This window comes from Fukomys damarensis, unplaced genomic scaffold (assembly GCF_012274545.1).
Source record: "Fukomys damarensis isolate Sample0158 unplaced genomic scaffold, DMR_v1.0_HiC HiC_scaffold_3, whole genome shotgun sequence".
Taxonomy (NCBI): domain Eukaryota; kingdom Metazoa; phylum Chordata; class Mammalia; order Rodentia; family Bathyergidae; genus Fukomys; species Fukomys damarensis.
In genome coordinates this window covers 33,842,686-33,869,489 of record NW_022900915.1, presented here as the reverse complement: position 1 = coordinate 33,869,489, position 26,804 = coordinate 33,842,686, and the positions used below count along the sequence as shown (strand labels likewise).

The following is a 26,804-nucleotide window of genomic DNA, read 5'->3' as shown; positions in this document are numbered from 1 at the left end:
GCTGGCCTTGGAAGAGCAGAGCTGAGGGAGACAGTCAAAAGCATGGGGGCCTGCGGGGAGCCCTTCACATGGAGCTATCATTTGCAGGTGTCAGGAAGCCATTAACTTCCAAACAGCAAGTCATTCTACTTAAGCTGTGTCAACTTTCTCATTTTATCTCTTGGTGGAGGGGAACTACAGTCCTGTTCAGGAAAGGATGCATAATCCTGTCTCAGAGAGAAACACGTTGCATCACCATGGTCATAATGTAGGATAAAATAGTGGCCAATAAGAGAAATGAAATTAACACTTTTACTAGCAGAATTTGAAGACAAGGTAATGTGAGTTACATTCTGTATTTTTTTTTCATTGCAAGACATCCATAATGTAATTTGAGTCAATACATTTTTTTTAAAATAGTGTTGCAATTTATCTGTCCCTCAGACTTACAACCCCCAAATAAAATAAAATAGAAATGCTTCTAAACTGTTCCAGCAGGAGTGGAGCTTGTGTTGGGGGAGTTTATATTTCACATCTTAACATCTTGTACCATTTGAAATATATATACAATATATGTATATGTGTTAAGTACTATGATGATTTATAAATATTAATACTATTTTATAAATTAAAAAGAACATTATTTGTTGCTGCTCAGATTTGTTGTAACAATATTTAATTGTATAAATATCTTCATAGAGATTGTCTTCTAATCTCATGTAGGTATATCAACATAAATAGAGATAGTCAATGGTGATCAATAAGCCTTACAGCAGTCAGGATATTTTTTGTCTCCAGTCAAACTGAGCCAATAGGCTTAAGACAGCTACTCCTAGTAGAACCTATCCTAAAACTTTGCAGAAATATCATAGTGGCTTTGGGGTCTGAACAGCAATTGACAGGGGAGAGACTTAAAGAATAGTCATTGAAAAAAAGAATGTGTTCTATACAAGCAAGTTTTAAAATAGCTTTTGATCTACTGCAAGAACCCAAAAGTGCCAGCACGTGAATGCATAATTAGGTAGAAGAAAAGTCCTTACAAAGTGAATTTTGGTTCAATTTGACAAGCAAATATTCTCCAATGGCTGCTTTTGAGAAAATTATTATGCCTTTTTTTCATTAAAATATTGCCAATTCTGCATTTCTGTCAATAGCATTTAACATATTTGTCTAGAATGTCTGTTTTCTCACCAAAGTTATAGAGACCTTAATTTAAGTTGCTTCCCTGTTAACTTATATAAAAGGTACTCATATATATCTCTCTACATATAAGGAATCATTCTTTTGGTCTCCACTTGGTAGCCACAGAAAATCACCACTTAGGTCTCTTCCCCAGCCGTCCTTCCTCTTATCTACCATGGCATGTGTGCTCAGACTGTCTCTCTTAAACTGCTCTGAGCCAGTGTCTGGGCATTGTGGAGGTCCTGCTGGTCCATTCTTGCAGGGCAAGGGAGTCTCTGATGAGTGGCTGTAATTCAACAAGTCCCCATTGGCTTTGTGAAAACTTTCTTAGAACTACTCTACTCTCCGAGACTCTTTTCATGCAGTCCTCCATTGCCCTCTTCTTTCATAGGTCTCCAGACTTTATTCTGAAGGCCTTCCCTGCCTACTCTTGCTTCTCCTTTCTATTCTTATTGTGCATTTCTCCCCCTAAAAATGTCTCACACCTCTACTGCCATCTTGGCATCTGCTTCTTGGAGGATATGAGCTACCACACTCAACTCTGAAGAACACGTAAACATAGTACCCCTCTATCTTAAGATTATCCAGTCCACACCATCTTCAAAGAGGAAGTATCATACCCACTCATATGCAAATTAAAAGTAGATTTTTCTGAGCCTCTAACTCCCTTAGAATTCACTTGATGTATATAATACCTTTTCCAGGCTTTTGCCAGTTTCTAACAGTTGCTCTACCAGCAGTTACTAATTCCTAAAGTTGATCTCTGTTCCTCTCATTCAATTTCCTTAAAGGCTTTGATGATTCACTCAAGTCTTCTGGATAAAGCTCAAACTTCATCCTCAGAACCTACACAATCTAAATAGCCAAATTATCTCTCAAGTTTTAATTAGAAGAATAGCCTCTCTTTAAAGGATTGGTGATGACAGAAACAAAACTGAAGTTTGGGAGTTTCACATTAGACAATTTTAATTTTCCAAATAAAGGAGGTGGGCAAGTCATCGCTGAGAGGGACATAAACACTGGAAGAAAGGAAATAAAGGTGATTATTTAAAATGGATTAGAAATTCTGTAAAGTAGCACTAAAAGAGCCTTTGAAGTACAGTCATGTGGTTCTTGATGACAGGGACACACTCCGAGAAATGTGTCCTTAGGCTGTTTTGTCATCAGTTATATACCACAGAGTGCACTTACAGAAACTAAATTGGGTACATGTTCACTAGATGATGTAACTTCATGGATGTACCATCATGTATGGAGTCCCGGGTTGACTGAAAGGCCATCAGATGAACACAACTATATTTAAGATGCCCTAGTAAATGGTTACTTTAATTAAATGCCTTTAGCACAGTAGATGTCCAAAATGATTCATGAATAAGTAAAGTAAGCAAAATTATAAATAAGCACTAGACAAAATTGGTTAAGAATCTGGACTTGAGCCAGAATCTGAGCACAATTAGTTAGAGCTCTGGCCCTCAGTTTTCTTATTAGGAAAACCATGATAACATGCATTAATTTTTAAGGTTACTGTAGGGTTAGGAGGTGGCAGCTGGTTGGAGGTAGTCACTGGGGGTGACCTGGAAGGGTATACTCTTGACCCAGCCCTTCGCCTATCTCTCTGCCTACTGGCTGCCAAAGAGATGAGCAGCTGCTCTTGGTCAGGCCCTTCTATCAGGCCATTTCTGCCTGGGAGCCAGCCAACCATGAACTGAACCCTCCAAAAACCCTGAGCCAAAACAAACCTCTCTTCCTTTAAATTGTGGGTGTCAAGTACAGTGTTCAGCAAAGACAAAGCTGATTAATATGCCAGGAGTATAGTATAGTAGATCAAGTACCAGATACAGAGTCAGAAGTCTTCATTTTGCATACCAGCTGCCATTTAGTATCCGTGACCTTGGGTGTGCAATGTAATGCTTTGCAACCTTGCTTGTACCTGTGTCTCATTATATGGTTTAGTGAGGGAAAGGAAAAAATTTATGTGAAAAAGGCTTATATCACACAAAGGATGCCAGACACACACAAGTTTCCCATCAGTAAACAACACATATTTATGAGTTTGTTTGGTTCATGTACCCAAATCCTTAGGTTTAGAATATAGAAGATCAGCATGTTAAATTTATACACACCAATGGCACAGTAGGCAGTCCTTGTGCAAGAATTATGCTGCTGCAAGATGTCAGGGTGGGAGGGGGCAGCCTTCTACTGAAGAACAGGTGGGAAGAAAGGGGTTCTCTAGAGAAAAGGAGCATGAAACACCCCCTAATTTGAATGCCATGGCATAAGTAATGTGTGTAGTGCCTCAGAGGTGTGTACTCATAAAATCAGCTTCTCCTCTTTCGTAAACCCACCTCCTACAACCAGGCAGTCTGCTGCTGCACCAGGAATTTACTGCAGTGAATGGCTATAAACATCATGCTAATGGTAGCACTGCCTGAAAACGGTCACTTGAGAGTGCAGCATGTGCAGTTTGAGGCCAGAGACAATATTTTCTACTCTCTACATACCACAGGGCACACACTATAATCTGATACAGGATAAAGGTGCTTTAATAATTATTATTAAAAGCAAACAACCCACAGATCAACAGCTCTTTTCCAACATGTTTTTTAATCTCTGTTTCCTCTCAGATGCATGGTTATTGTCCACCTGGAAGGGCCCCAAAGTGATAGCCAGAAATCTGCCACCACCACCCCTTCTGCTGTTTCTGCCATCATATTTAATTGTGTTTGCTCAACTTGGAGCCAAACTCATATGCAGTATATTTAGATGACTAAAATAGCATAGCACTCCACTGTATTCAGAGATTATTTTCAACACTACAATTCTTGGGAATTAGTCTGGAATAAACAAGGTAAAGAGAAAAGGAGCACCATAAATTCGTTCCTGTGACAAAGAAAACAATATCAAAAAGGCAATCTGGAGATCTGCCACGAATCAAGGAATAGAGTGTTCCTTTTGGTTCACTCTCCTGAAAATATAATCACCATCTCATTCACTACTCTGGATTTATTTTAAAGTGGGTGAGAATGAAAGCAAGAAATGAATTGTAAGAAACTGTGAAAAGTACCTTTATTATTCCAAAAGATCCATGTACAGTTACGGTACTTATTCTTACAGAGCATTATAGGTAAAAGTGTAGAATTCATACATATGTTGATTTTCTGGACCTCTAAGGAGCCTTTATTTTCTACAACAGCAAACTTCTAAAGTTGAAACACATAAGCATTAATATATATTCAATATCACTTTTCTCAGATTTTAGCCACTGTGCTTCTTCAAATGCTTCCAAAACCACTCACAACTTACAAAGGCTTGATTGGATACTTTCGTCAGTTAACTACCCTAACTTTTTTATCTTCCATTTCGAGTATCACTTAACAAATCCAAACGCTATCACCAAAATGTCAAAAGACGTACAAATCACGGAGTAAAACACAGACTTTGTTGCCGGCAAGGTTATGGTTTGAGTGGGCTCAACTAAGACCAGCTTCTTGTTCTAACCTGAACCTAATTTTACATCATCAATGTCACCACCACCATCATCATCACAGGTATCTTCACCCAAACTTTGAGAATGTAGAAAATAAGTATGCATTCAGATAATTTTTTTCTTGTGACTTTCCAGAGTATACCTCTTGTGCCTACCTGACCAGTAATCAGACATCACATTTAAAGACTGCCTACTCTATATAGGCTCATTTTTCAGGGGCCAACTTCTCTAATTCTTATTCCTCATTCATTCATTAACTAATTCAATAAATATTACTTAGAGCCTACTATGTGTGCAATGCTGTTTTAGATATCAAAGGTATAGTTGAAATAGAAGGCAAGGTAGTAACCTCATAGAGTTTATATTCTATTATGGGGGCAAGATTAAAATAACAAATGGAAATTAACATATGAGGTAGTGATAATATTGCAGATAGGTAAGTTTCTTAGAGCTCTTATAGACAGACAGTGCCACCATCGAGGAGCTGTGAGGAGCTACACAGTGAGGACTCAATATGGAGAACAATTCAGGCACATTCACTGGTTAGCATTATAAAAAAGAAAAGAGCTCCTACTTCCCCTAGAGATATATAGCAATGATTGATATATAAATGGAAAATTCCTTGTATGTGACTTGTTTTCCCATTTGATCCCCATTTAATCAATATTACCTGGGCGACTATACTTGTAATCTTGTTGGTTGGTCATGGTTTTGTCCCACCTCATGCCCACCTTTTAATTTTCGATCGGGTCTTACAGATTTGTCCCACTTTGTACCCGCCTCACCTCATGGCTTTGCTGTATAAAACACCTTAGAGAAGCAGTGTGGGTGGGCCACCTATTTTTCCCTCAATAAGTTTTCCTAATCTTAACCTTTGCTGTTCCTAGAATTCATTCTTCCATTTTAGAGAACATGAACTGAGGTTTCAGATATCTAGCACGTGTGGGAGGTGCACCTCTTCCCCCTATATCAATGCCTCAGTTAGGAAATCACACACTCAAGTAGGATGCTGGAGTGACTAGAGAGCCACTTTAGATGGGGACAAGAAAAGATCACTTTCAGGAGATGATATTTGCCCCAGATGGACAAGATGGCACAGGCCATGTGAAGAGCTGAGGAAACTTCAAGTACCAATACCTGAAAACGTGAAAGGACCCAGAAAACCCAAAGAATGCGAGGAAGGCAACCTACTTAGAGTGTCATGAATGTGAGGGAGGTGTTTTGAGATGAGGTCAGATAGCAAGCAGAGGACACATCCCTGCCAAGACAGGTTGTTCATCCTTTGGAGTCATCACCCACCCAGCTTGCCTCACATATAGATGTGGCTGGCACCACAAATACCCTCTTCTAAGTTTCTCAACTGTCTCTCAAATTTCATCTCTGAAGTCTTTATCTCCTGAGTGGCTTACTTGGCATTTTGAAGTGCTTCTTGTTCATTTTCTCACAGTCTTCCAAGCTACTGGGGCTGCTACCTGGTCTATGACTCAATACTTGGCCTTACCCTCATTATTGGTTGAGACGTAAGGTCTATATAAACTCTAGTCTGAAGACCTGACCTTGCAGCAAATCCTTCATGGAGTTTACCAACTTCTTTTTTTTTTTTTTTTTTTACCAGGGATTGAACTAGGGTCCTCGCGAAGGCAGGCCACCGACCCACTGAGCTAAATCCCCAGCCCATGTTTACCAACTTCTTACCAAAGCAAAACTGAAACTACTACTATGTTACTACTTTTCTAAGTATGTATTGTCTTTGCAACTTTCAAAAATACTTCCAAATACTCTAGCAGGATTGATTGATAATCTCTACAAAAGTAGTTATATAGTTACTCATTTTAAAAATAAGAAAATTTAAAATCAAAGGTAAACTCTTGAGAGCCCAGGATTCCTGCTTTCCCAACTCTATCTTGTTTTCAGAGTGAGGGTGGTGTGGTTCACACCAGGAATCCTAAGAAATTAAGTCTACAGATAGTCTGTTTTGGTATAGAAATTGAAGACCAGACACAAAGAAATTATAGAGGTGACCAGAAAGGATTCTCTTCTCCTGAACCTGTTAATACCGTATATTTACTTTTCTTTGTAACATCATGTCCTCATACAACACTCAAAGTCTCATCCAGACATGTAGGCCATAATATAGAGGAACATTAGTACAAATATATTACAAAGAAAGAGAGCCACAAGAGAGCAGATGATTTGGCCAACTGAAGAGTTTGGGAGAAAGAACCACACGTATTCAGCTGAGTTGCTCTTGTCTTTTCTACAGCTTTGCCTAACCATAAAGACCAGGGTCGTAAATAAGAAGTATCATTTTGTAATTATGTAACTCTCATTCTAAAAGCTCGGTGTCTGTGGTCTCATTTTCAAATACATATTTTTCAGATAACCATGTCAAAAAATTGAATAAACTCTTTTTTTAAAAGTCAGCTTTTTCAGATAAGTCCAAACAAGACAGTATCTTAGAGGAAAAAAAAATTGCAGAGTTCCTTGCAAGTTCAATATTAATCAAAACTTATAAATAACATTCTTAAAATAAATGGGAAAGTGATAGAAGAAATTAAAACTCTCCTGTGTCTTTTATCCTTCTAAGGTAGCTCAATTAGCTTCATTGTAGCTAGTGGTGTGTGGTAGTTTACAATAGAATGCCTTTCATACCATTCTTTAAAAATCTAAAGTTGTTATGAAGATGAGACTCTAGCTGTTTCTATTAAAAATTCATGATCCCTTTCCAAGAGACCTGTTATGACCTGTTATTTCTGGCTAAATTTGCAGGAGTTCTTTTTCTCCCATTCATTACTGCACATATCTCAGGAAATGGACTTTAATAGCTGGAGACCTAATTGAAGTATACCTGAAGCCATTAAACAAAAAAATAACATAATGCAAGTCTGCTTAAAGCACAAGTTTCCTTAGAGGTGAATTTAATGCAACACAAACGCAGTAAGTTTTGAAGGACATGTTGTCCCCAGGGTACCATTTAGTAGATTAGAAAGAGCAAGTCACGTAGCAGATATAGTAGTTAGTCTACATAAACTCAAAACTTCCCAAATAGCAAGGAAAAAATATTTATTTTTATGAGTCTGTTTCCAGACAACATTTAATATTGTGTGCACATCAGAGGACTTGGCCTCTGCTCTATCCAACTCACCTCTCACCTCTCCGAACAAGTTTGGAAATGGATAGGAGCAGCTCTGGAGTACACTGTGCACAAGTAGGATATGTGTCAGGTCACTGCCTACCGGGTGGTGAATTCACCAGAGCAAGATTCTGTCCTTAACGAGGAAGGGTCTAGATTGTTCCATTTTGTCTGTGATGGGGGGAGTGAGCTTAACTCAGTGTTGAAACATTAGGAATCCTATAGTGGCTACTTGTTTAAGCTACAGTTTTTACTGGCGACAAAGCCACACCATTTTTAAACCCACCATCTGGGAAATACTGTGCTCTTTCTCTCATAGGTTATTTTCTTATAAGCATGCAGATTTCTCAAGGATGATGTGACAATCTACTATGCTGTGAATACTTTCTTTCAGGAAAAAGTGATACTCAATATTTTTGTAAAAAATATATACGTCACAAAGACCACACAGAAAATAATTCCAACACTTAGATATCAACAAACAGATGATCCATAAATAATAGGAATCATATATATATACCTGTAAATACACATCCACACACATATACAGATACATATTTGAAAATGTAACATCAGCTAAATTCACTCTTGAAAATTTATACCTTCTAGTGTTCACTGAAAACTTTAAAGTAATATAAAAACATTAATAGATCCAGAACAGAAAGAAAATGTGTGTAATTTGGTGCAAAATAAATTACAAGCCTAGGTTCCCAAGCTAAAAATCACATGACTATCTTACTGCATTGCACTGGTGTATCTGTGTGTGTAAAAGAGAAGAGGTGATAGTACAGCAAGAGTGCCCAGAGAACTGGCTGAAAAGTAAAAATGTCTATCATGCCAGTTTTACTTATGTTTCTCTTGATTAGACTAGTTGATTTGGTTTGGCACTTTGCGTGCTTTCATTAAATTGTTGTATACAAAGGCATACTATGATGATATTCAAATCAATTACTTTTGGTGTTTACAACAGTACACTATTAAATATACAAAATAAAAAATATTAAAAATTGAGGGTAAAGGCAACGAATTTCATCTGGGAGCCAAATTTTACAAAAGTTCACTATGAAAAAGGAATTTAGGAAGTCTACTCCTAATTTTAGGCTTTTTTTTTTTTAATTTGAGAGACTGAAGAGAAGGAAATAAGAGATTGCTCTGCGGATAAAATATTTTCTCTTTTTCTAAAAATCACACACACACACACACACACACAACGATACTCAATCTTATTACCTGTTTTTGAGCAGTACATTGAAGGTCATCTTATCGAGTCCTAAATAATTTGGCAGCAACTTTGACCAATTCCAGTTCCATTTTGCGATGGCTGACTGTTGATAAATGAGAAGACACTATTGTTAGTTATTAATCAGAGTTAATATGATCGGTAAATTAAAGCTCCAGCTGTGATAGACTAACTGAGAAGGAGGGGGGTTCAGAACGAGGACTTAGACAGATAACATCAATCATGTCCACAGAAGAAGGTTTTTATTCCAATAAGACAGCAATTAATTTATAAATCCATTTGGGGATGTAGTCATTACTTATAAAAATATAAATCAATTCCTTGAGTCGTTATTCTTCCAATGTTAGTGGAATTTGCCCAACAAGTTCCTCTGAGAGGGTGACTCTTCAAAAAACAACAATTGGTAACTTTTTCATATATAAAATTACAGGATTTTTAAAACATCCTAAAGTTTGACGGAAAAAAAAACAAGCAAACTCAAAAGACTCAAATAGTTAAGACACAGTTTAGAATGTGATAATCTTAATGTTAACTTTTTGGTTAAGAAAATGTTTTAAAGGGAAACTATAATGACCTGCAGGTATAAACATTGTGATTCTTTTCTTCTCATTAATTGATAATTTCATGACAGAGTAAGGAGAAAAATGACTATGGAGAAGAAAAAAATCTCATAATTCAGTACTCAATAAAACACGCCATTTATTTAAATGAAGTAAGGATGACTTAACAGCTACAATAATTATTTGTGGTTTGGAGCAAGCTAATGTAGAATGCAGGAAAGCAGCCAGTAAGCCCTAACTTATATTTGGGCTTTTTTAAATTATATTTTTGTTCCTTAAAACTAAATAGTTTGGATTATGAGTCCAGCCTGATGTTTAAAATCCAACTGGAGCTATCCGCTGTCACCTGCTGATTAATCGAGCTCTACAGTCCTGTCATAGAGCAGGAGAATTCCGCCCTGGGTTGTCAGTATCGAAGGTCTTATTCTACTACAGTATTGATGAATGTAGATGAGAGCTGTAACAGGCATGGTAAAAATATTATCTGCATGCCAAATTGGGCCATGGTTTTAATTCTTATTTTCATCAGAGCTCTAGGTCAAGCAATTCTTCTCTTCTGCCCTGTTAATTCAAATTGTCTGTCAAGACGCTTCTGGGAAAAGCCACCAAAAGAAGGAACAAAACAAAAGCAACTGCAGGTTGAAAGTACTTTGGTGGAAAGTTGATCTTTTTTAAAGTAATTACCGGAACATGTGGCTTACACATTGCGTAATTTGACATTTTAAAATGTATAGCATTTATCATATTGCCTTTATTTCAAATAGCCTGGATTTAAGGTCACTAACATGTTCATTTTAAATTTGGGAATATGTCTAGGGTTTAAAATAATAAATATTTCTCATGTCACTTAAACTAGAAGCTCAACACTATTTAGGATTCACCTTAAACTATCTTCTAATTTACCTGATATATGCATAAAGGTTGCAAGATGTTTTATTTAATGTATTAGAAAATAAGTGGTGACAATGGAGGGGAAGAATGTTACAAAATTCTTGATTCTTTGGGCCTTTTGTAGATCCAGCCTCTGCCCGAAACAAATGGAACCGGTCTAAATTAAGTTTTAGTGACCAAATGTATGAATTAGTTTGACAAACAGAAAGAAGGTAATATAACTTTTAAAGCCAATTTTTAGAGACTATATGAATAAGAACAAGGATTTTTGTTTCCCAGTTTCCTCCCTCCAAAAAAATTATGAGCAAATATTCAAAAATACAAAGTTCTTTTTCCTCACTTGTGTTAAAAAAACACACATTAAAGTTAAACTTACCATTTAATGTTCACATACCTGATCCAGCATGTTTTCTCTGAACGACCTATACACATGGAAAGGGTTAAAAGCTGAAGACTGATCTTCCACACTCCTCAGTGTCATCTTTAAAGGTTGGGTGGGTAATGACTTTTCCTCTGAACCATTCATAAGAAACAGTTGTTCTTTTAAATATTCCTTCATGGAAAAAGAATTACACATCATGATGGTAAGAAACACACATTCTCTTTAAAGATAAACAGACCAATACCCAAAATTGAGCCTTTCAGCACATTTGTATAATTGCCTCAGGAAGAATACATTTTTCAATAGATACACAGCAGAAGATCACTGCAATAAACTCATCAAGAAAAGATTGACTTAACATACACTATGGACTTAAAGACCATCTAACACACTTTCCTGGAATGAACGAATGCTAGATATGTCAGAGTCTTGTTAGCAGGCACTGTCTTCTCAATGCTTCATGTGTTATCATGTCTGTTTACCAAAACTTAACCTGGGTATGTGATTATGCACAGTACAAGACTGCTCATACATTTATTAAGTGCGGTTGCTCCCCACTTCAGGCTCAGCAGAGCACTAAATATTCTGATATTTTATTGCAAGTAGTCTCATTCTAGGCAGAATTATTTATAAGGCAAGCTCCTAAACTCTATTTCCACGCTGTGAACTGAAAAATACCAGGGTTCAATAGAAGCTCAAAATATGTAATTCAAATCCTTCTGAGTACCAGTGCAGTCCCTGGGCAAAGAAGGACAATCTACTGCATCACACCTCGTTTCCAACCCATAAATAAACAGGGTCCGGAATCTTAATCTGTTTTATGGGTCTCTTTGTGGAAGACAACACATTACAAGACTACATCTATCATCCACTGATGAATGCCTACTCTTCATAAATAAGTCATGTACTAAAGTAGATGTTCTCCTGACTTTAATATGTCACAATACAATGTTTGTTTGTTTGTTTTCCTTTAAGGATAGGGTTTGGAAAAAGTTCAGAATGTTAGAGCTGGGTAGGACGTCAGAGGTCACCAAAAACCCCTCCTACTCAAAGTCTGGTCACAGACTGTCAGAATCAGCCTCATGCTGAAGCTTATCAGGAAATAGAGACTCAGCCCCCAGAATCATCCTGTTAACAGGGATTCCCATCCAGGAGAACAGGAGTCACATGAAAGTTGGAGAAGGCCTAGCTCAAAACTTCCCTCACTGGTTGGCTATGAAAGGTCAGGAGACAAGCCTGCAGTCACCCAGTGGTGAGTGGTCCAGTTAAAGGAAGAAGCCACCACACATGGCATCTCATTTCTTCTTGCTGTGCCCCTGTAACTGTATGACCGTGTGGCCATTGTGGAAGGCGAATTTCAGATCCTGAAACCCTAAATATACTAAGAAACCACTGCTAATGTTAACAATCGTAGTCATTTCTTAAACTTGTTCATTGCAGAACATATGTCTTTGGAAATATTGCTTTTGTAACGTCTGGTAGAATGACACACATGAGCTCTTAATAAATATTATTAATAATGATAGGGCCACCAGAAAAGAATTTTGTGCCTAGATTCAGATTGTTGAACTGAAAAAAAATATTTCTGCATCATAATTTATAAAGCAAAATTTAAAAAAGTAAAATATTCTCTTTTCATTGAAAACAATCTCTTTGTTCTAGCCAATAATTTTTAACTGATTTACTTACATAGTGTATGTATGTGTATATATATATATTTTTTTAATTTTTTATTTATTTTTTTGTACCAGGGATTGAACTCAGGACCTTGTGCTTACGAGGCAGGTGGCAGCACCACTGGGCTAATCCCAAGGCCACAAAGTATATTCTGACTTTTATGGTTTCCACAATTAAAAAAGTGCTCTGTTGCAACTTATAAACACAATGGTATTTTCTCTCTTGTTAATCTTTTTGCCATGGTGAGAATTAGCACTTCTTAAAAACCTGATTATTTTGTATGACACTGCTTTAATCAGCTGCAAACAGTACTATGTCTTTGGAATATTTCCATTCTGTCTTTGTCTCTACCCAGGCATAACAAAGCTTATTTCTCCGTCATGACTTCTGCCCTATCTTCACTGAGTTGTTCCACTTGTCCGATGAGCTCATTGAAGACTATCAAATCTATAAGCATGGCCTCCCTCATCTGTATTTATAGCCAGGATCTCACTTACAATTGTATTTTTTTTGTTCAGTCATCTAACCTTCAGTTCAAAGACAAATCTTTGAGCCCATTATGCCTCACAATTTCTGTCTCCATCAACAAGAATACCCATTCTTCCCCTCACCTAGGCCTATACCCACAGATAGTTCTAAACCTAGGCTACATTTTGGAGTAATATTTAGCAGCCCATGTGAACGGCAGGCACTACTCATCCAATGAGCAAACATCACAGTCAACTGCATCTATGGCGTACTGATGCCTCATGTATAAAAGCAGCCATAAGTATTATACTGTTCACTTAATCAGCCTTGCATTGCTGGAGTTTATCACCTGTGTTTTTAATAGTCACCAGGCAAAAGTCTGCTGCTTGCTTTGCTATGTGTCATCCACCATTATGCTTCCTTGCTGTGCATGCCTCACTCAGAATAAACTTGTAGATTTTTAGCTCAAAACTCATCTGATAGACACTACCAAATAGTAAACATATTCAGAAGAAAAATTATAACTTTGCATTTAGCTGACCAAAATTTGGTGGTACCGCAGTGAAGCACTCTTAGCATACGTGTTCATCACCACTGCATCAGTTACATGAGTTCTACAGGGGAAAAATGTATTGGGGACTGATGGCCAATAAAGACACAACTTAATCTTTGATGATTTTGTTTATTGGTAAAACTGATCTTTTCTATCAGTTTGTCAATCCATACAAGCTATTAATATCCTCAGGGGTATTGTGACACCACTTTATGAAGGCCCTGAGGATAATCATACCGCAACTTCTGTTTCCCAATAGTCACCATAATAACGGGCCCATCCAAGAGGCCAAGTGGATATACCATCGAGGAACATGACTTCACAAGGACCGTGCTTCCCTCAGCGAAAGCCAGGAGTTCTGCAGTTCCCCAGAGAAACCCCACGTAGGCTATGTGGGTCTTTATTAAGAGTGCATAGGCCCAGCCACTCTGTAGCAATTACACATTGAGCTTTGGTGCTTCAAAGATGGCGCCATTTCTCACATAAGTTTACCACTGACTACACTGCAATGTCTCCAATTTATTGACTGTTGAGTAACTCTATGAAGCCCAGGAATTAAGATTTACTTGAAATAACTCTCAGGAAGGTAACAGTAGAGAGAACATTTGCATAGCTGAGTTGTAAAATGCTGTCACAGAATTTAATTCACTCCTCGGAAATGTACAGTTTTCAAGGCCTACACCATTGACAAAACACTATATTCATGTTAGTCATATACAACTTTTACTATTCCAAAAATATATGGGTGGGCGAACATAAACGTAATTACCAATGCCACATTTTGATTCAGATAACCAGTGGTCAAAATAAGTTAACAAATATCTGTTAGTTTAAGAAAATAGCTGAGATAACTCACTTATTTATGTTTTTGCTGAGTAGCAAGGTCAAAGGCTAAACAGGGCAGAGAGATGGACAGGCATAACAGTATTTCTCACCAGTGTCTGCGCATTAATGAATTTTCCTGGGTTAATCTGGCTGATCTTTAAACTAGTTCAATATTCCTGTGAAGTTTTTCATTACAAAAGGAGTCTCCATCTTCACCAACACAAGAATAATAGCTTTGTCTCCCTTTAGAAAATTCATTTCCACAAATACCAGATATTACCATCAGCTTAACAGTCACACACATACAATTCCCAAACTACACCTCTATTCTCTACAATTCAGAACTGAACTGAATTTATGAGCCGTGTTATTGTTTAAATCATACAAATAATACCTACACTGTTTGAGTGAAGCTTTTTCCGTACAAATGCAGAACAGCCGGGGCTGGATAGATTCTATTAATAATGCAATATTGAGTTTGGTATTGACTTTAAGAAGTATTATCACCTCCTTGACTAACCCTTAGCTGCCAGCCGACGCTGCCTCAGGCCAGTACACACCTAATTGCTCGGTAAAAAGGCCGTTTCCCTACCTCATTGAGCTGCATGATGTGATAAATTTGCCTCAGGTACTCGCTGCCACCTGGTTTGTGGCAGAGATCCAGGACCATCGTGTTTATTTTCTGCTCAGTCAGTTCAAGCGCAGTATCTCCTTCTTTTGAAACTGTGTTTTTCTCCATTGTCATAAATGCACTAAATACAAAGGAAGTACATACATATCAGTGGTGAAGAAATATAAAGATGGAAAATAATCAGAGAGATTGAGTGTGGAGAGTTGATATAAATCTCATACTCAAAGCACCCATAAAGACTTCAGTCAAATAGGTAAGCTCTCCCCAACCTCTCTTGCTCATAGAAACAGTAGCACCTTAGAATTAAGCACCTGAAAGCATTTTTAAAAATGGAATTATTTTTAAAACATTTCTTTATTGCATTTATACTCCTATCTATAAAACATTTTCCCATTACTGCAATTGTTGAAATTGCTATAATCATGGGGTGAAAACAAAACATTTCTTTTTAAGAACATGTGAGAAATAATTTGTATTTTCTATTTGAGGATAAAAAGTATCTTTGCTGCCAGAAATAGCTTTGGTATTCTGTCTTTTGTAGATTCGTCTTTACACCTGTCTTAAAACACATTAAAGACTAATTAAAGTGTCAAAAGGGGGAGCGTATTATGTTGAATATAGTTTGTGTGCTTGGTGCAGTGTGCTTACCACTGGGTATTTTAAATTGGCCTTTCGCACTTGTTGCCTTTAAAAAATACACACGCCCCCTCTCCTTTTTGATAACAGATACTTAGCAAAAGTCACCATTCAGGTTATTCTTTGAGAAAAAGGGGCCTACCATTACCGCCCCATGAATCCTGAAGATAACAGTCCTGACACATTTCTTTTCAAATAACCCGTATGTATAATTCTCGAGTTTGAACATGTTTTACATGCTAATAAAGGGTGAAATTAAAGCTTTTAAACATCTCAGACTATACCACTGTAAAAATTGTTTATCGTTGTCGTGTGTACCACATATCCTTCATATGATTCATACTTGCTATTGGATCATGTTAGCTTTACAAACAACTATTCTTAGGAAAACTCGTGGTTTTCCACTCTTTCCCAGACTAAATGAAATTTGCTGTGGTGTAATCAGCTGTATACTGCAGCTCATTACTGAGATTTTGCCATGATTATAAAATTAGTTCTGCTAAGAGTCGGTGCCGCTGACCTGAAGACTGAACCAAATGATACCCAGCTGCTGGACATTAACTTGGATATTGCTTCCACATGTAGCTTCAAAAGATCTTCTTAAAAAAATTTAAGATCATATAAGCCTTGCTAAAACTAATAATAACAAAGCAAATCCTACTTTTAGACATATTCATTAGCTAGAGTAAATCTTTATTTAAAAAGATCTTATTATAAGAAGAGAAGTTTGCATGAATCTTTTTGAAGCTGCATAGAGGTTGCAAGCAAAATATCTTGAGAGGCTTTGTAGAGGCTGACATTGAAAAGTTGAGGCTCTCTGACAAAGGAGTATCTCTGCGTCAGCCCCTGAATTGTATCCTTTCCTGTCCATCACTGTGCAGGTGAAGCAAATGATTGGATTCAGTCAATGCCATGATTAATGAGTTCCTCTCTGGATTTGGGACTGCCTATCAATCATGTCATTAGGGAGAATGTGCCCTGAAAGAGGCAGACCTTAGCCAAGGAATAACTGCATTAATCTTAATCTGTATATGCATTCAGCCAGCCAAGTCAGGGTCACCATGATGAAAAACAATAATCTTCAACTCGACAAATTACTTTGCAAAGACAGACATTTCTTTACTTTTTGGGCTATGTGTTCTCCAGAATCCAAGTTGACTGTTTACAGCTTGCGAGTTACTACAAAGTGAAGGTTATTTTAATGAATAGTAATGCTTGCAGGAAGGATGCGGGACAGGCAAGGCTTACAGCTGCCGCCTTTTTAATCGACTTCAGTTACTTTCACCATTTCCACAAAATCAAACAAATCTGCATGCAAGGGAAAGAAATTCAGTCTAACAATGGCATGCAGTTCCAAACTAATTTTGAGGAATTAAGATTTGACTTAACAGAAGAACTGTATTAGTATATATGCTGACATACTGATATTTTAAAAAAAACTTTGGTAAAGCCAAAGAACATCATGATTTGAAATACATTTCCCTTATTCTGTAGAGCTACGAACTCAATGATCATCAATTCATAAGAATCACTTCAATGTAGAAGTTCACATGTGTAACAGATAATCAATTTGAAATCACAGTTAAGAAGAAGAATTCCTATAGTACCCAAATTCTATAAGCGATTATTATCAAGGTGAGGTCCAATTTAACTTTTTCAAATTCATGTAATAAATAGCTTTAAGCCTGCATTTTTTTGTATTCTGTTGTCATTTGAGAAACTGAGAGAGACACAGTATTGTGCTAGCTAATCATTTAGAATCTATGAAGACTGTAACATTTTGTTTTAAAAAATAAACAATTCTGCATGTTTGGTACATTTTGTAAATGAGAGCTAAGTGATCTTTTGACTCACAGTGACTCAGATAAATATTAGCTAGGCAACTTCCATTATAGGAGATACTAGATGTGGTGTTGTTTATAAAACTTATAATCAGTTTTACGAAAAATTTGAATTCGTGAATTCCTGCATGGGGTCTGAGCTATATATTACTTAGACTCTGCTTTAAATATCTCTTACGTGATAGAGGGCTCCTAACTCTAAAGTATAGTATAGTACAGTATAGTATAGTATAGAACAGTATAGTATAGTATAGAACAGTATAGTAAAGTATAATAAAGTATCCTAAAGTATAGTGATTTAACTTTATAACTGTAATCACATCTACTATTTTTAAACTTTTTTTTAATATAATCATTGCCATGGACAATGACATCTGGTCTTAATCTCTCAGTCACTGGATTCAAGCCTGAAAATTGGTATTGACTGCAAATATAAAGATTAAGGTCACTATCAGTGTTACCAAGCAGTTGCCTGACTGCTGTTGCTATTCCCACACAAGGGAAGTAAATTTACCTTAGAAGTAAATTTCTTGAAGTCAGTATAACAAGAACAAGAAAGTCACAATTACCTGCTTTTCAACACATGGAGTACTACACAGTCTTATAGATTAACAGAGACAAGAATGCAAGTTGTAAAACTAGCCAGTGAATGCAATGTCTCTAATTGAGTTTATAACTAATAAGTGCTTGTCTGGTTTGAAGAGCTGAGGCTACAAACTTTGTGGATGTTACTTCATTTCTCCACATCATACCATCAGCTTAGTATCAGTGTTGAAACTGAGGCATTTTAGAGATTCAGTGACTTGCACAAGGTGGTGATGCATTTATGCCCCTCTGACTCTAAAGCCAAAACTGTAAGTAGTAAGAGTAACCATGTTTCAAGTACCTTTTCATTGTTTCAGGAAGAAGTTATACTAACATCTGCTAGCAACAAGAACATACTTTAAAAGCATGTCACATAGTGTGTGGGGGAGGGGACTGTTTTTAAAAAGGCCAACTTAGTGATCTGTAGTCCAGCTGAATCAAAATTTCTTTACCAATAGCAAGCAATTCTATACCTGAAGACCAATTGTAAGGCAGGGGACCTCTACGTACATATTTAAATTCATGAGAGACCCTTAAAAATCTTTGTGATACCACAAATCACTTAGCTCTTGATGACAAACCTATGAGAAGGCTGACATTTTCGTACCGAAACAGCTGGGTATGTTTATAGCTCGAGTGTGATATGCCCCAGTTGCCCTCTGGGATTCTTACATTACCAGATGAAAAATGTGTACCTTTTTGACAATCAGGTACACAGAAAGCAATAAAAAGCCTTTTATATCCATTAATTCTTTCTTAATTTAATCTCCATGCCCACTCCATTTACAGAATGCTCCAGGCTATCCACTAGATACCTGTTTGCACACTGAGAAGGAGTGAAACTAAATTCCCCTGGGCTTAACTACACCCTTTTAATCAGAAACCTCAAGATGGTGGCTAAACAAGTATAGAGTTCCTGTGTATCCGTGGGGTTCGAATTTTAAGACAAGGAATGTCTAACAGTCCCATGTTAATGGGATACTTATCTTTCTCGATATTCATCAAAGTTCCCATGACTTCAGCCAAGTGACCACTGCTGCCCATCTGACAATATTTTGTTTTTGTTGTGCATTGGTGATTTTGTTATTGTGAAAGTATTTGATGAAATTCAGGGCAAGAAAACATCACTTTACCATTCAGTGCTCAACTGTCTTGCTTTCAGCAGTTGGCGTTCAATCCAGTTGGGCTTTTGCTGCTCGATGCTCTGCAGGACCTTTCGGGTCATTTGATTGGGGCTACTTTGCTTTCCCATGATGCTTTCCAAACACATGCAAATTAAACTGAGCCTCTCCTTACTCCATCTGTCAAGGGAGGCACCTGTTAAAAGTTCCACAGTGTTTCCATCCTCAAATATCCGACATATAATTACAATCAAGTTCCAGACAAGCAGGCCAGCTTTCTTCAATGCAACAAAGTTTTTTGACATTTTTCTCTCAGACACAAAAAAGAAGTACTTAATTGGGGGAGGCAAACATGCAATCACCGTAGGTAACCTGCTGATTACAATAGATACTGCCTGAGCAGCAAGCCTGGTGAAGCCTGGGAAAGAAAAGACAGAAAAGATATGATTAATATTAGCATTTGCATTCCATCACTGCATGGTTTTGTGTTGAGTGGGGATGTCTAATTTTTGTGGAGAAAATTATTGAGAAAAGCAAATGCTTGACATATTCTGACAGAGCTCTACCAGGATTTCCTGCAGTATTACCCAAAATTCCCCAAATCCCATACTTGATTATTTCTCTGCTTTCATAAATGAAGGCTAGGAGATTCAGCATGAGAATTAATATTTCTACTTTTTAAGACTCCATTTTTGAAGGATCCAATTGCCCTCCTTATCAGCAAATGCAAAGGGCTTTCTGCTGAATCTCTGTGAGGCCTTAACACTTGATTCTTGTGAGGGTCCCTTAAATCCTTCTCTTCTGCCCTTGGAATCCACAGCAGGATCATTCCAGCTCTTCTGGGGACTGGCTCCTCCTCCTTTCCTTCTTGGCCTAAATGTCACCACCTCGGAGAATCTTGCTTCACCATCTCATCCAAAACATTCCCTTCATAACTTCCACATCTCGGTCCCAGTCTCAGTCTAACAGGGAGCATCATTTTGCTGCCCAGTTAGCCACCATCTATGTAAGAATTGTCTCCTTTGCCTGTGCCCTGTCACCTGGTACTTGAATGTGAGCTCCAGACAGGGCATTACTGTGTCTCCAACACACAACACTTCAGTAAATACTTGTTGAATTGATGAGTCAATAATCTCGTTCATGTTAACCTCTAACAATACTCTAATACTCTTCCACTTTCCTTTTCTTGTGTTCCCTGATGGTTTCACTTTCTAATAACACCTCTTAAATGTGGGTGTTCATTAAGTAGGCCGTGGCCCTTCAGCTGATGTTTCTATATGCATTCTCTTGCTTGGTGCTATTTCTCTGTGGGATGTATCAATCCTCTTTCTCTACATTAGAGTTTCTCATTTCGGACACTATTGCCATATTGAATAATTCTTCGTTGTGAAAAGTTGTCCTGTGCACAGTCTCCACCCACTACAAACCACTAGCATCGCCCTCAATCGTGATAACCCAAAATGTCTCAGGCACCATCATGTCCTGGGAGCAAAATCATCTCTCGCTGAGAAACACTCTTCTAGATGATTCCAGGATATTTGGTTCTGGCCTTCCTGCAAGGCTGCAATCCTATTGTAGGGGTAGTGAGGGGGGGACAGGCAGCATAGGGCATGACCTGGGTGGCTGATATAATAGAGATAACCACATGCTTATTTGTGACGTGAGGTACTAGATGGTACTGCCCTTTGTAGGACCTTCAACATACCTTTTGCTGTGTGCCTATTGCTCCTGTGAAAACTGGCTCACTCCAGAAACAAAGCTAAGATCCCAAATCAGTTTAACCCTATAAATATGAACAAGCCAGAGACGGAGTCTCACCTTGAGCTTTTCCTTGCCATACAGCTCACTTGCTGTGCGGCAGCCCCCACCCCCGCCTCTTTCAATATTATCAGTACAACTTCTGTTCTACTTCACTTCCTTCATCTGAGTTTCTCATTCCATGATCACCAGAAGAGACTTTCAGTTCTCAGTCAGCCTCGCTCTGGCTTTGTGGCTCTGCATTTCTGACAGGGTGGAGAGATGAACCAGGGCAGTGGAGGGTCCCTCAAGAAAGGACCCCAGCCCCCAGATCTGTACCTGATGGAACACTACAAATCCACCTCTGTTTCCCACTCCATTTCTCTGTCCTACAATAGCCATCCTTAACTCAGTATAGTCAAATTCATTATCTCCCTCCTAAATTAGCTGGTCCTCCTCTCTCTCTCTCTCGCCCTCTCTCCCTTTCTCGCGCCTCCTTCCTTTCTCCCTCCCTCTCTGCCTTCCTTCCTATTCAATGTCATATTGGTCCTTCACACCCGACCAATGATCAGTATGATAAATGCTTTTGCTCCTTATGTTTGACACACTTTCTCTTTGCTCAGATCAACCTAGGTTGCTGACCTAGTTCAAGCCCTTACTTTTATCTGGACAATGGAAGCATTCTGTTAACTAATCTCCATGCTCCAGGCTGAGTCTACCCCACTCTCGAGCTATAAGAACAAATGAATATACAGTCCTATCAATTTTATTTTCTGATTTCTCAGCTACAATTGTTTCAGCTACTTTCTACTGTTAGATGAGCCTCCAGATCCTCGATTTCAAAACTCGCCACAGCCTGCCTCACTTTGTATGAAATTCTCTTTGAGACCTTTGACATGCTTTTAAGCATGTCTGCTGTTGAGTTTCTGAGTATCTCATTAACCATAGCAGAATGTCCTCTATCTTAATAGTTCACCTATATTCTTTCATTCTTCAAATTCCCCTCTTATGAATTTATTTGAATATATCATCCATGTGACCACATTGGTAATCAGGCCCATAATAGACATCTTTTATATTGTCATCTTTTGTATTATCATCTCTATTATTTATATTGTGCTATCATTTATGTTTTTGTGAGCTGCCTTTATAACTAGACTGAAAGCTGCTTAAGAGCATGGGGAAAAAAATGTCCTTAGGTACCCTACAAATTCCAACAGTACATTCCTCATACATGCAAAAGCATCTAGTTCTGGACTGGGTTTAAAAAATAGTTCTTCGATAAATGTTTTCTTTTTTTCAAATGAATATGTTTAGGTGAGTCTTAAAATATAGATAAAGCAAATCCAGATACTCCCTTGTGACCCCTTCAAGTGTGCTTAAATTATTTAAAATGTCTTGTTCTTTATGTGTTTGTGTCTCTCTCCTTATTCTACTGTCAGGTATTTGACTTAAAAGATTGTCTCTTATGTTCTCTCTATGCTAAAGCGATACCGAGCAAACATTTCAAAATCTAAGTAGATATCAGCAAAAGATTTCCAATTCTCTTTACACCTGAACTTCTGCTGATATTTTATAAACTCTGAGGACATCAGATACTCAAATCCCAAACTACTTCATTAAAGCTTAAGGCAAATTCCAACCAAGACCTTCAGGCTGATGACAAATGAATAAATCTAATCTACTAATCATGAGGGCTGTGAAGCTATGATGATGTTAACAGCACACAGGGGAGAGATCCTTCAGCACTGCCACACGCTCATTTTCTTGTCTTTATTTAAATAAGTTGACTGTCTAGGCCATCAATATGTGATATGAGCCATTCCAATTTCAGAGCTGATAAAGGTAAAAGATATGTAGGATAAGATGAATAAAATATGGAAGGTATAGTTATGAATTTGTTATTTCTTTCTTCCTATACATGCACTATTATATTTGTAAATTATAAAACATGCAAAAAGGGAATATACAGTAAATGAAGGAAAGTATCAATAACATTTTGTTGAGTGATGATAATGTGATTTAATATGCTTTCTTATGTTTAAAATCTGAGTGTAACACATCACAAAGGTCAGATCCAAGTTGAGTTTGTTTCAATATCATGTTTTAATGGTTCTCATCAGTGAGAAAGCCACTATATAAGCATATAGATCCACATGGAACAATGTTTACTAGCTGTGTTTACAAAAGCATGGCATTTGCTTTTTCAGACTGACCTACCTAACAGGCAAAGCTTTTGTCAATTTTGACTAATAAATGTCCATTAACCATGATATTAATTAGTTGTTCTTGCAAGACAATTGAAAAATATTTCAGTTTTATGTTTTTAAGAAAAACTTCAAGGATCACTAAAGTTTTACATTGGAATGCTTTAAAACACATTTGAAAATTCTACTTCTGATTTCTTAAGTGCACAGCTATGATATGTTTTGTAAATTAACTAATTTTATTGGTACATTTAAGGTATAGAATGTAGTGATGTTCATCATTGGAAATTTGCACCTTTATATAATCCATTTTTATAGAATATCCTGGTCTTTATAAAACCAATACCTATAAGTTTTATTCAGTAGACTTTATTAGTGACTTCCCATAGCACTCTGTACATTGCTGCTTCAATTTCCTTCTCAACAATTTGCATGGGAACAATGGCATTTCCCTGTTTGTTTCTCTCCAGCATCTGTTCTTTCAGTTAGAGCAAATACTACAACAATTTTCCCATAATAGGTTCTTTCTCTTAGAAAAATAATGTACCATTGAGGAAATATCATCCTAGGTATAGTTTTCATTTAACTGTTTTCAAAGAAACAAAATAAAACTAGTTCTTTGTGTACATGCACATAATGGAGCAAATATCTAAGAGCTGAGCTATTTCAGAACCAACTGAATCTTCACCCAACTGTAAGGTAAAAATCCTACTCTGTGTAATTATGGTTATATTTATTTCTTTAAATTTTCAATGTTTTCTATGTGATGGTATTTTCTGGCAAAGAAAAAAAGAAATGCACTTTAGCTTGCCACCATAATGTTTTCCACTTTCTGTCATTTTCACTGTGTCAAGGACAAATGTCCCCTTAAGGCAGTGGCTATTTGTCACTTTTCAGAAAGTTAGACTGCTCGGGAGGGGGAGGAGGCTTTAAACATTCATCACTGTTTAGACAAATTTTGCAAAGAACATAATTATGTATCACTTTACTTAAAACACCGATGAAAAATTACCAAGGCTTGTCTTCATGTTTTAGCTTAGTTTTGAAATCTTTTCCTAATCAAAATGACTTCCAATTATGTGTAGCTGGTATCTGTGGCTGGAAGCTCACTTGGGAGGGATTCACATTACACAATAATTTACAAGAGACCATATTTCAAATCGTTTTCCCACATTTTTGGCAAATATGATCAGATCATCAACATTTTACCTTACAGGTAGGCTGAGAAGGAGCTTTTCTTTGTAATAGAGATATGTGAAATGCTTTGCTTTTTCATTCTGTGCTCTTTTCACTGCTTTCTAGCACTGAACTACAGTTGAGTTGTTGACTTACAAGAATATTTTAAGGTCACTTGTGTGCTTTGGAAGGATTAATTTTGTTAAAACAGACCCTACACTACAAAGGCCAAATTTAATGCACTACCATACGCAGAAAAGCAAAGGAGAGAGGTTTCACTGTACTTTCTTTGCCTCCCTCCAATACTGTGCTGCTCCTGCTCTTCGCTCGGGCTTTCTTGTTTCGCTTTGTTTTTCTTTATGTTTTTGGAGACAGGGTCAGGCTGACCTTTAACTCACTGGGTAACCCAGGCTGGCCTCAGATTTGCAGTCACCCTCCTGCCTCAGCCTGAGATCACAGGCATGCATCACCATGCCTAGCTTCCCTGGAGTTTCTTCACATTTTGTCCCCAGCACACAACCAGCTCACTTATGGGCCAAGGGAGGGCTCCAGTAGCAGTCTCCAGGTGAGAATTTAGTAAAGTTTAATTTCTTTCTTTCTTCCGCAACACCAAGTATTGTGCATCCTGAGATGCTAGTACCCATTTTACAATAGTTATACTAGTTTCCAAGCACCAGGAGGAGATATTAGAACTGATCTTAAATACAGTCTAGTATGTAGTAGCCACTCACTGCTAAATATCTGTTGAAGACATAGATGATTTAATGTCTACCATGTAAATATTACCATTCTCACACTAGCCCTCTCTTATCCAATGAGATGTTCCAAGACCTCCAGTGGATGCCTGAAACCACAGATAGTACCAATTCTTCTATCTGTGGTGTTTTTCATTCATATAAATATATATATTTTTTCTTATAAGAATATTAATTCTATAAATCAGGCACAGTAAAAGATTTACAATAAGTAATAATGAAATACAATAATTATAGCAATACATTATAATAAAATTTATGTGAATAGGGATCTCTCTGTCGAAATAATCAAACAAATCCTAACATTTTTGTACCATGCTTGATAGCCGGTAACTGAAATGGCAGAAAGCAAAAATCACAGAGAAGATGTGAAAATAAAGATCAAGAAGTGGAAATCTGAAAGTCCCTGTAACATTTCAGAGGGCAGAAGTAAAGAACAGTGAAATTCATCTGTTGTCACATCCACTTAGAATGTACTAAATGGCTCATCAAGTCATTTTCCTCTATATATTTATGTGATCTGACATCTCTTCTTGGTGGTCTGTATATTGTACTTCTAGTGAAAATTGTATGAAACATATTGCCTAATAATGAAAACCCTATAACAGGTATCTATAAAGTAAGTAATTTTTGGAATCAGAGCCTCTTTCAAATAGTATGGAAGAATTCTAAAATGCTTTGTCGATACTAGAATTATTCATGAATGGGAGAATAATTTGAAATTTCTAAGCAAAATAGTGCTACTAGTGTAGCATGATGTGTTAACTATAGATCATGTCTTCTCAACTGGTTGAAGTGTATGAAATATCCAAAAGCTAGAATGAAGGAGAAATGGTGACAACTCTTAGATAAGGAAGAACTTAAGTAATGAAAAGGTGACATTTTCCACTTTCAATTAAATGGCTTTACTAGATTCAAAGGCAGTTTAATAGGGCTTGAGTAGAATGAATGCATTACTATGAAAGGTCACAGATAGATAATTGATTTGAGTTTGTAATATAAGGTTGTTGGACAGGAGCTGCATTATTTAGGATCTATATAGAGAAGAATGAAAGAAAGACTAATTCCTTCAACACCTTTTTCGGGGTTCAGCTGGAATATAAAAGTTTCCTTAGTGTTGATGAGAAAAATATTCTTCTTGAAAGATAAATATGAAAAGGGAGAGTTTTATTTTAGAAACCCAAAAGAAGATTCACAGATATAGGCATATGATATACATCCAAAGGAGTACTGTGAAAATGAAAATATATAGGTAGGAGATGACTATTTAAGGAGAGAAAATTTGATTAGTAAAATAGGTGAATAATATATATAAGAAACGATTCTTAAGCATATTTGGTAGATGCACTGCTCCAAAAATTCAGAACCAAAGGAATGGGGAAAAATATCCTTTCAGGAAAATACTGTAGTTACCACATTACTACTGGATGCTATTTTTTACCTAACAGTTATATGTGTTGGTGTGTTAACAAGAGAAAAGAAAGTAATAATTAAAGTTGCAGAGGAAAATTGTAAAGGGAAGAATAATTAGTGATTAAGCTGAATATCACACATGTTTTCCTGAGAGCACATGTCTTAGAAAACACAATAGATTTAAAGGAAATTAGTCAAAATCATGTGACCAATCTGTGAATACTAAAACAAAAAGAAAATATCACAGAAAATTCTCAATAACATGACCATTAAAGCCAATTTCATTTGTAGTTTCCTGTTCCCGTGACATGCATATATATATATA

The 26,804-nt window shown here is 37.0% G+C and overlaps 1 protein-coding gene across 1 annotated transcript in view; it reads right to left on the bottom strand.

Moving 5' to 3' along the window:
* Kiaa0825 (KIAA0825 ortholog) overlaps window positions 1-26,804 on the bottom strand; it is a 360,888-nt gene that overhangs the window by 190,275 nt on the left and 143,809 nt on the right. The window contains exons 16-19 of the mRNA XM_010637195.3: window positions 19,204-19,609; window positions 14,970-15,129; window positions 10,867-11,025; window positions 9,012-9,106 (exon numbers count right to left, since the gene is read on the bottom strand). Coding sequence (XP_010635497.1) covers window positions 9,012-9,106; window positions 10,867-11,025; window positions 14,970-15,129; window positions 19,204-19,609 — 820 coding nt within the window. The remainder of the gene's footprint in view (window positions 1-9,011; window positions 9,107-10,866; window positions 11,026-14,969; window positions 15,130-19,203; window positions 19,610-26,804) is intronic.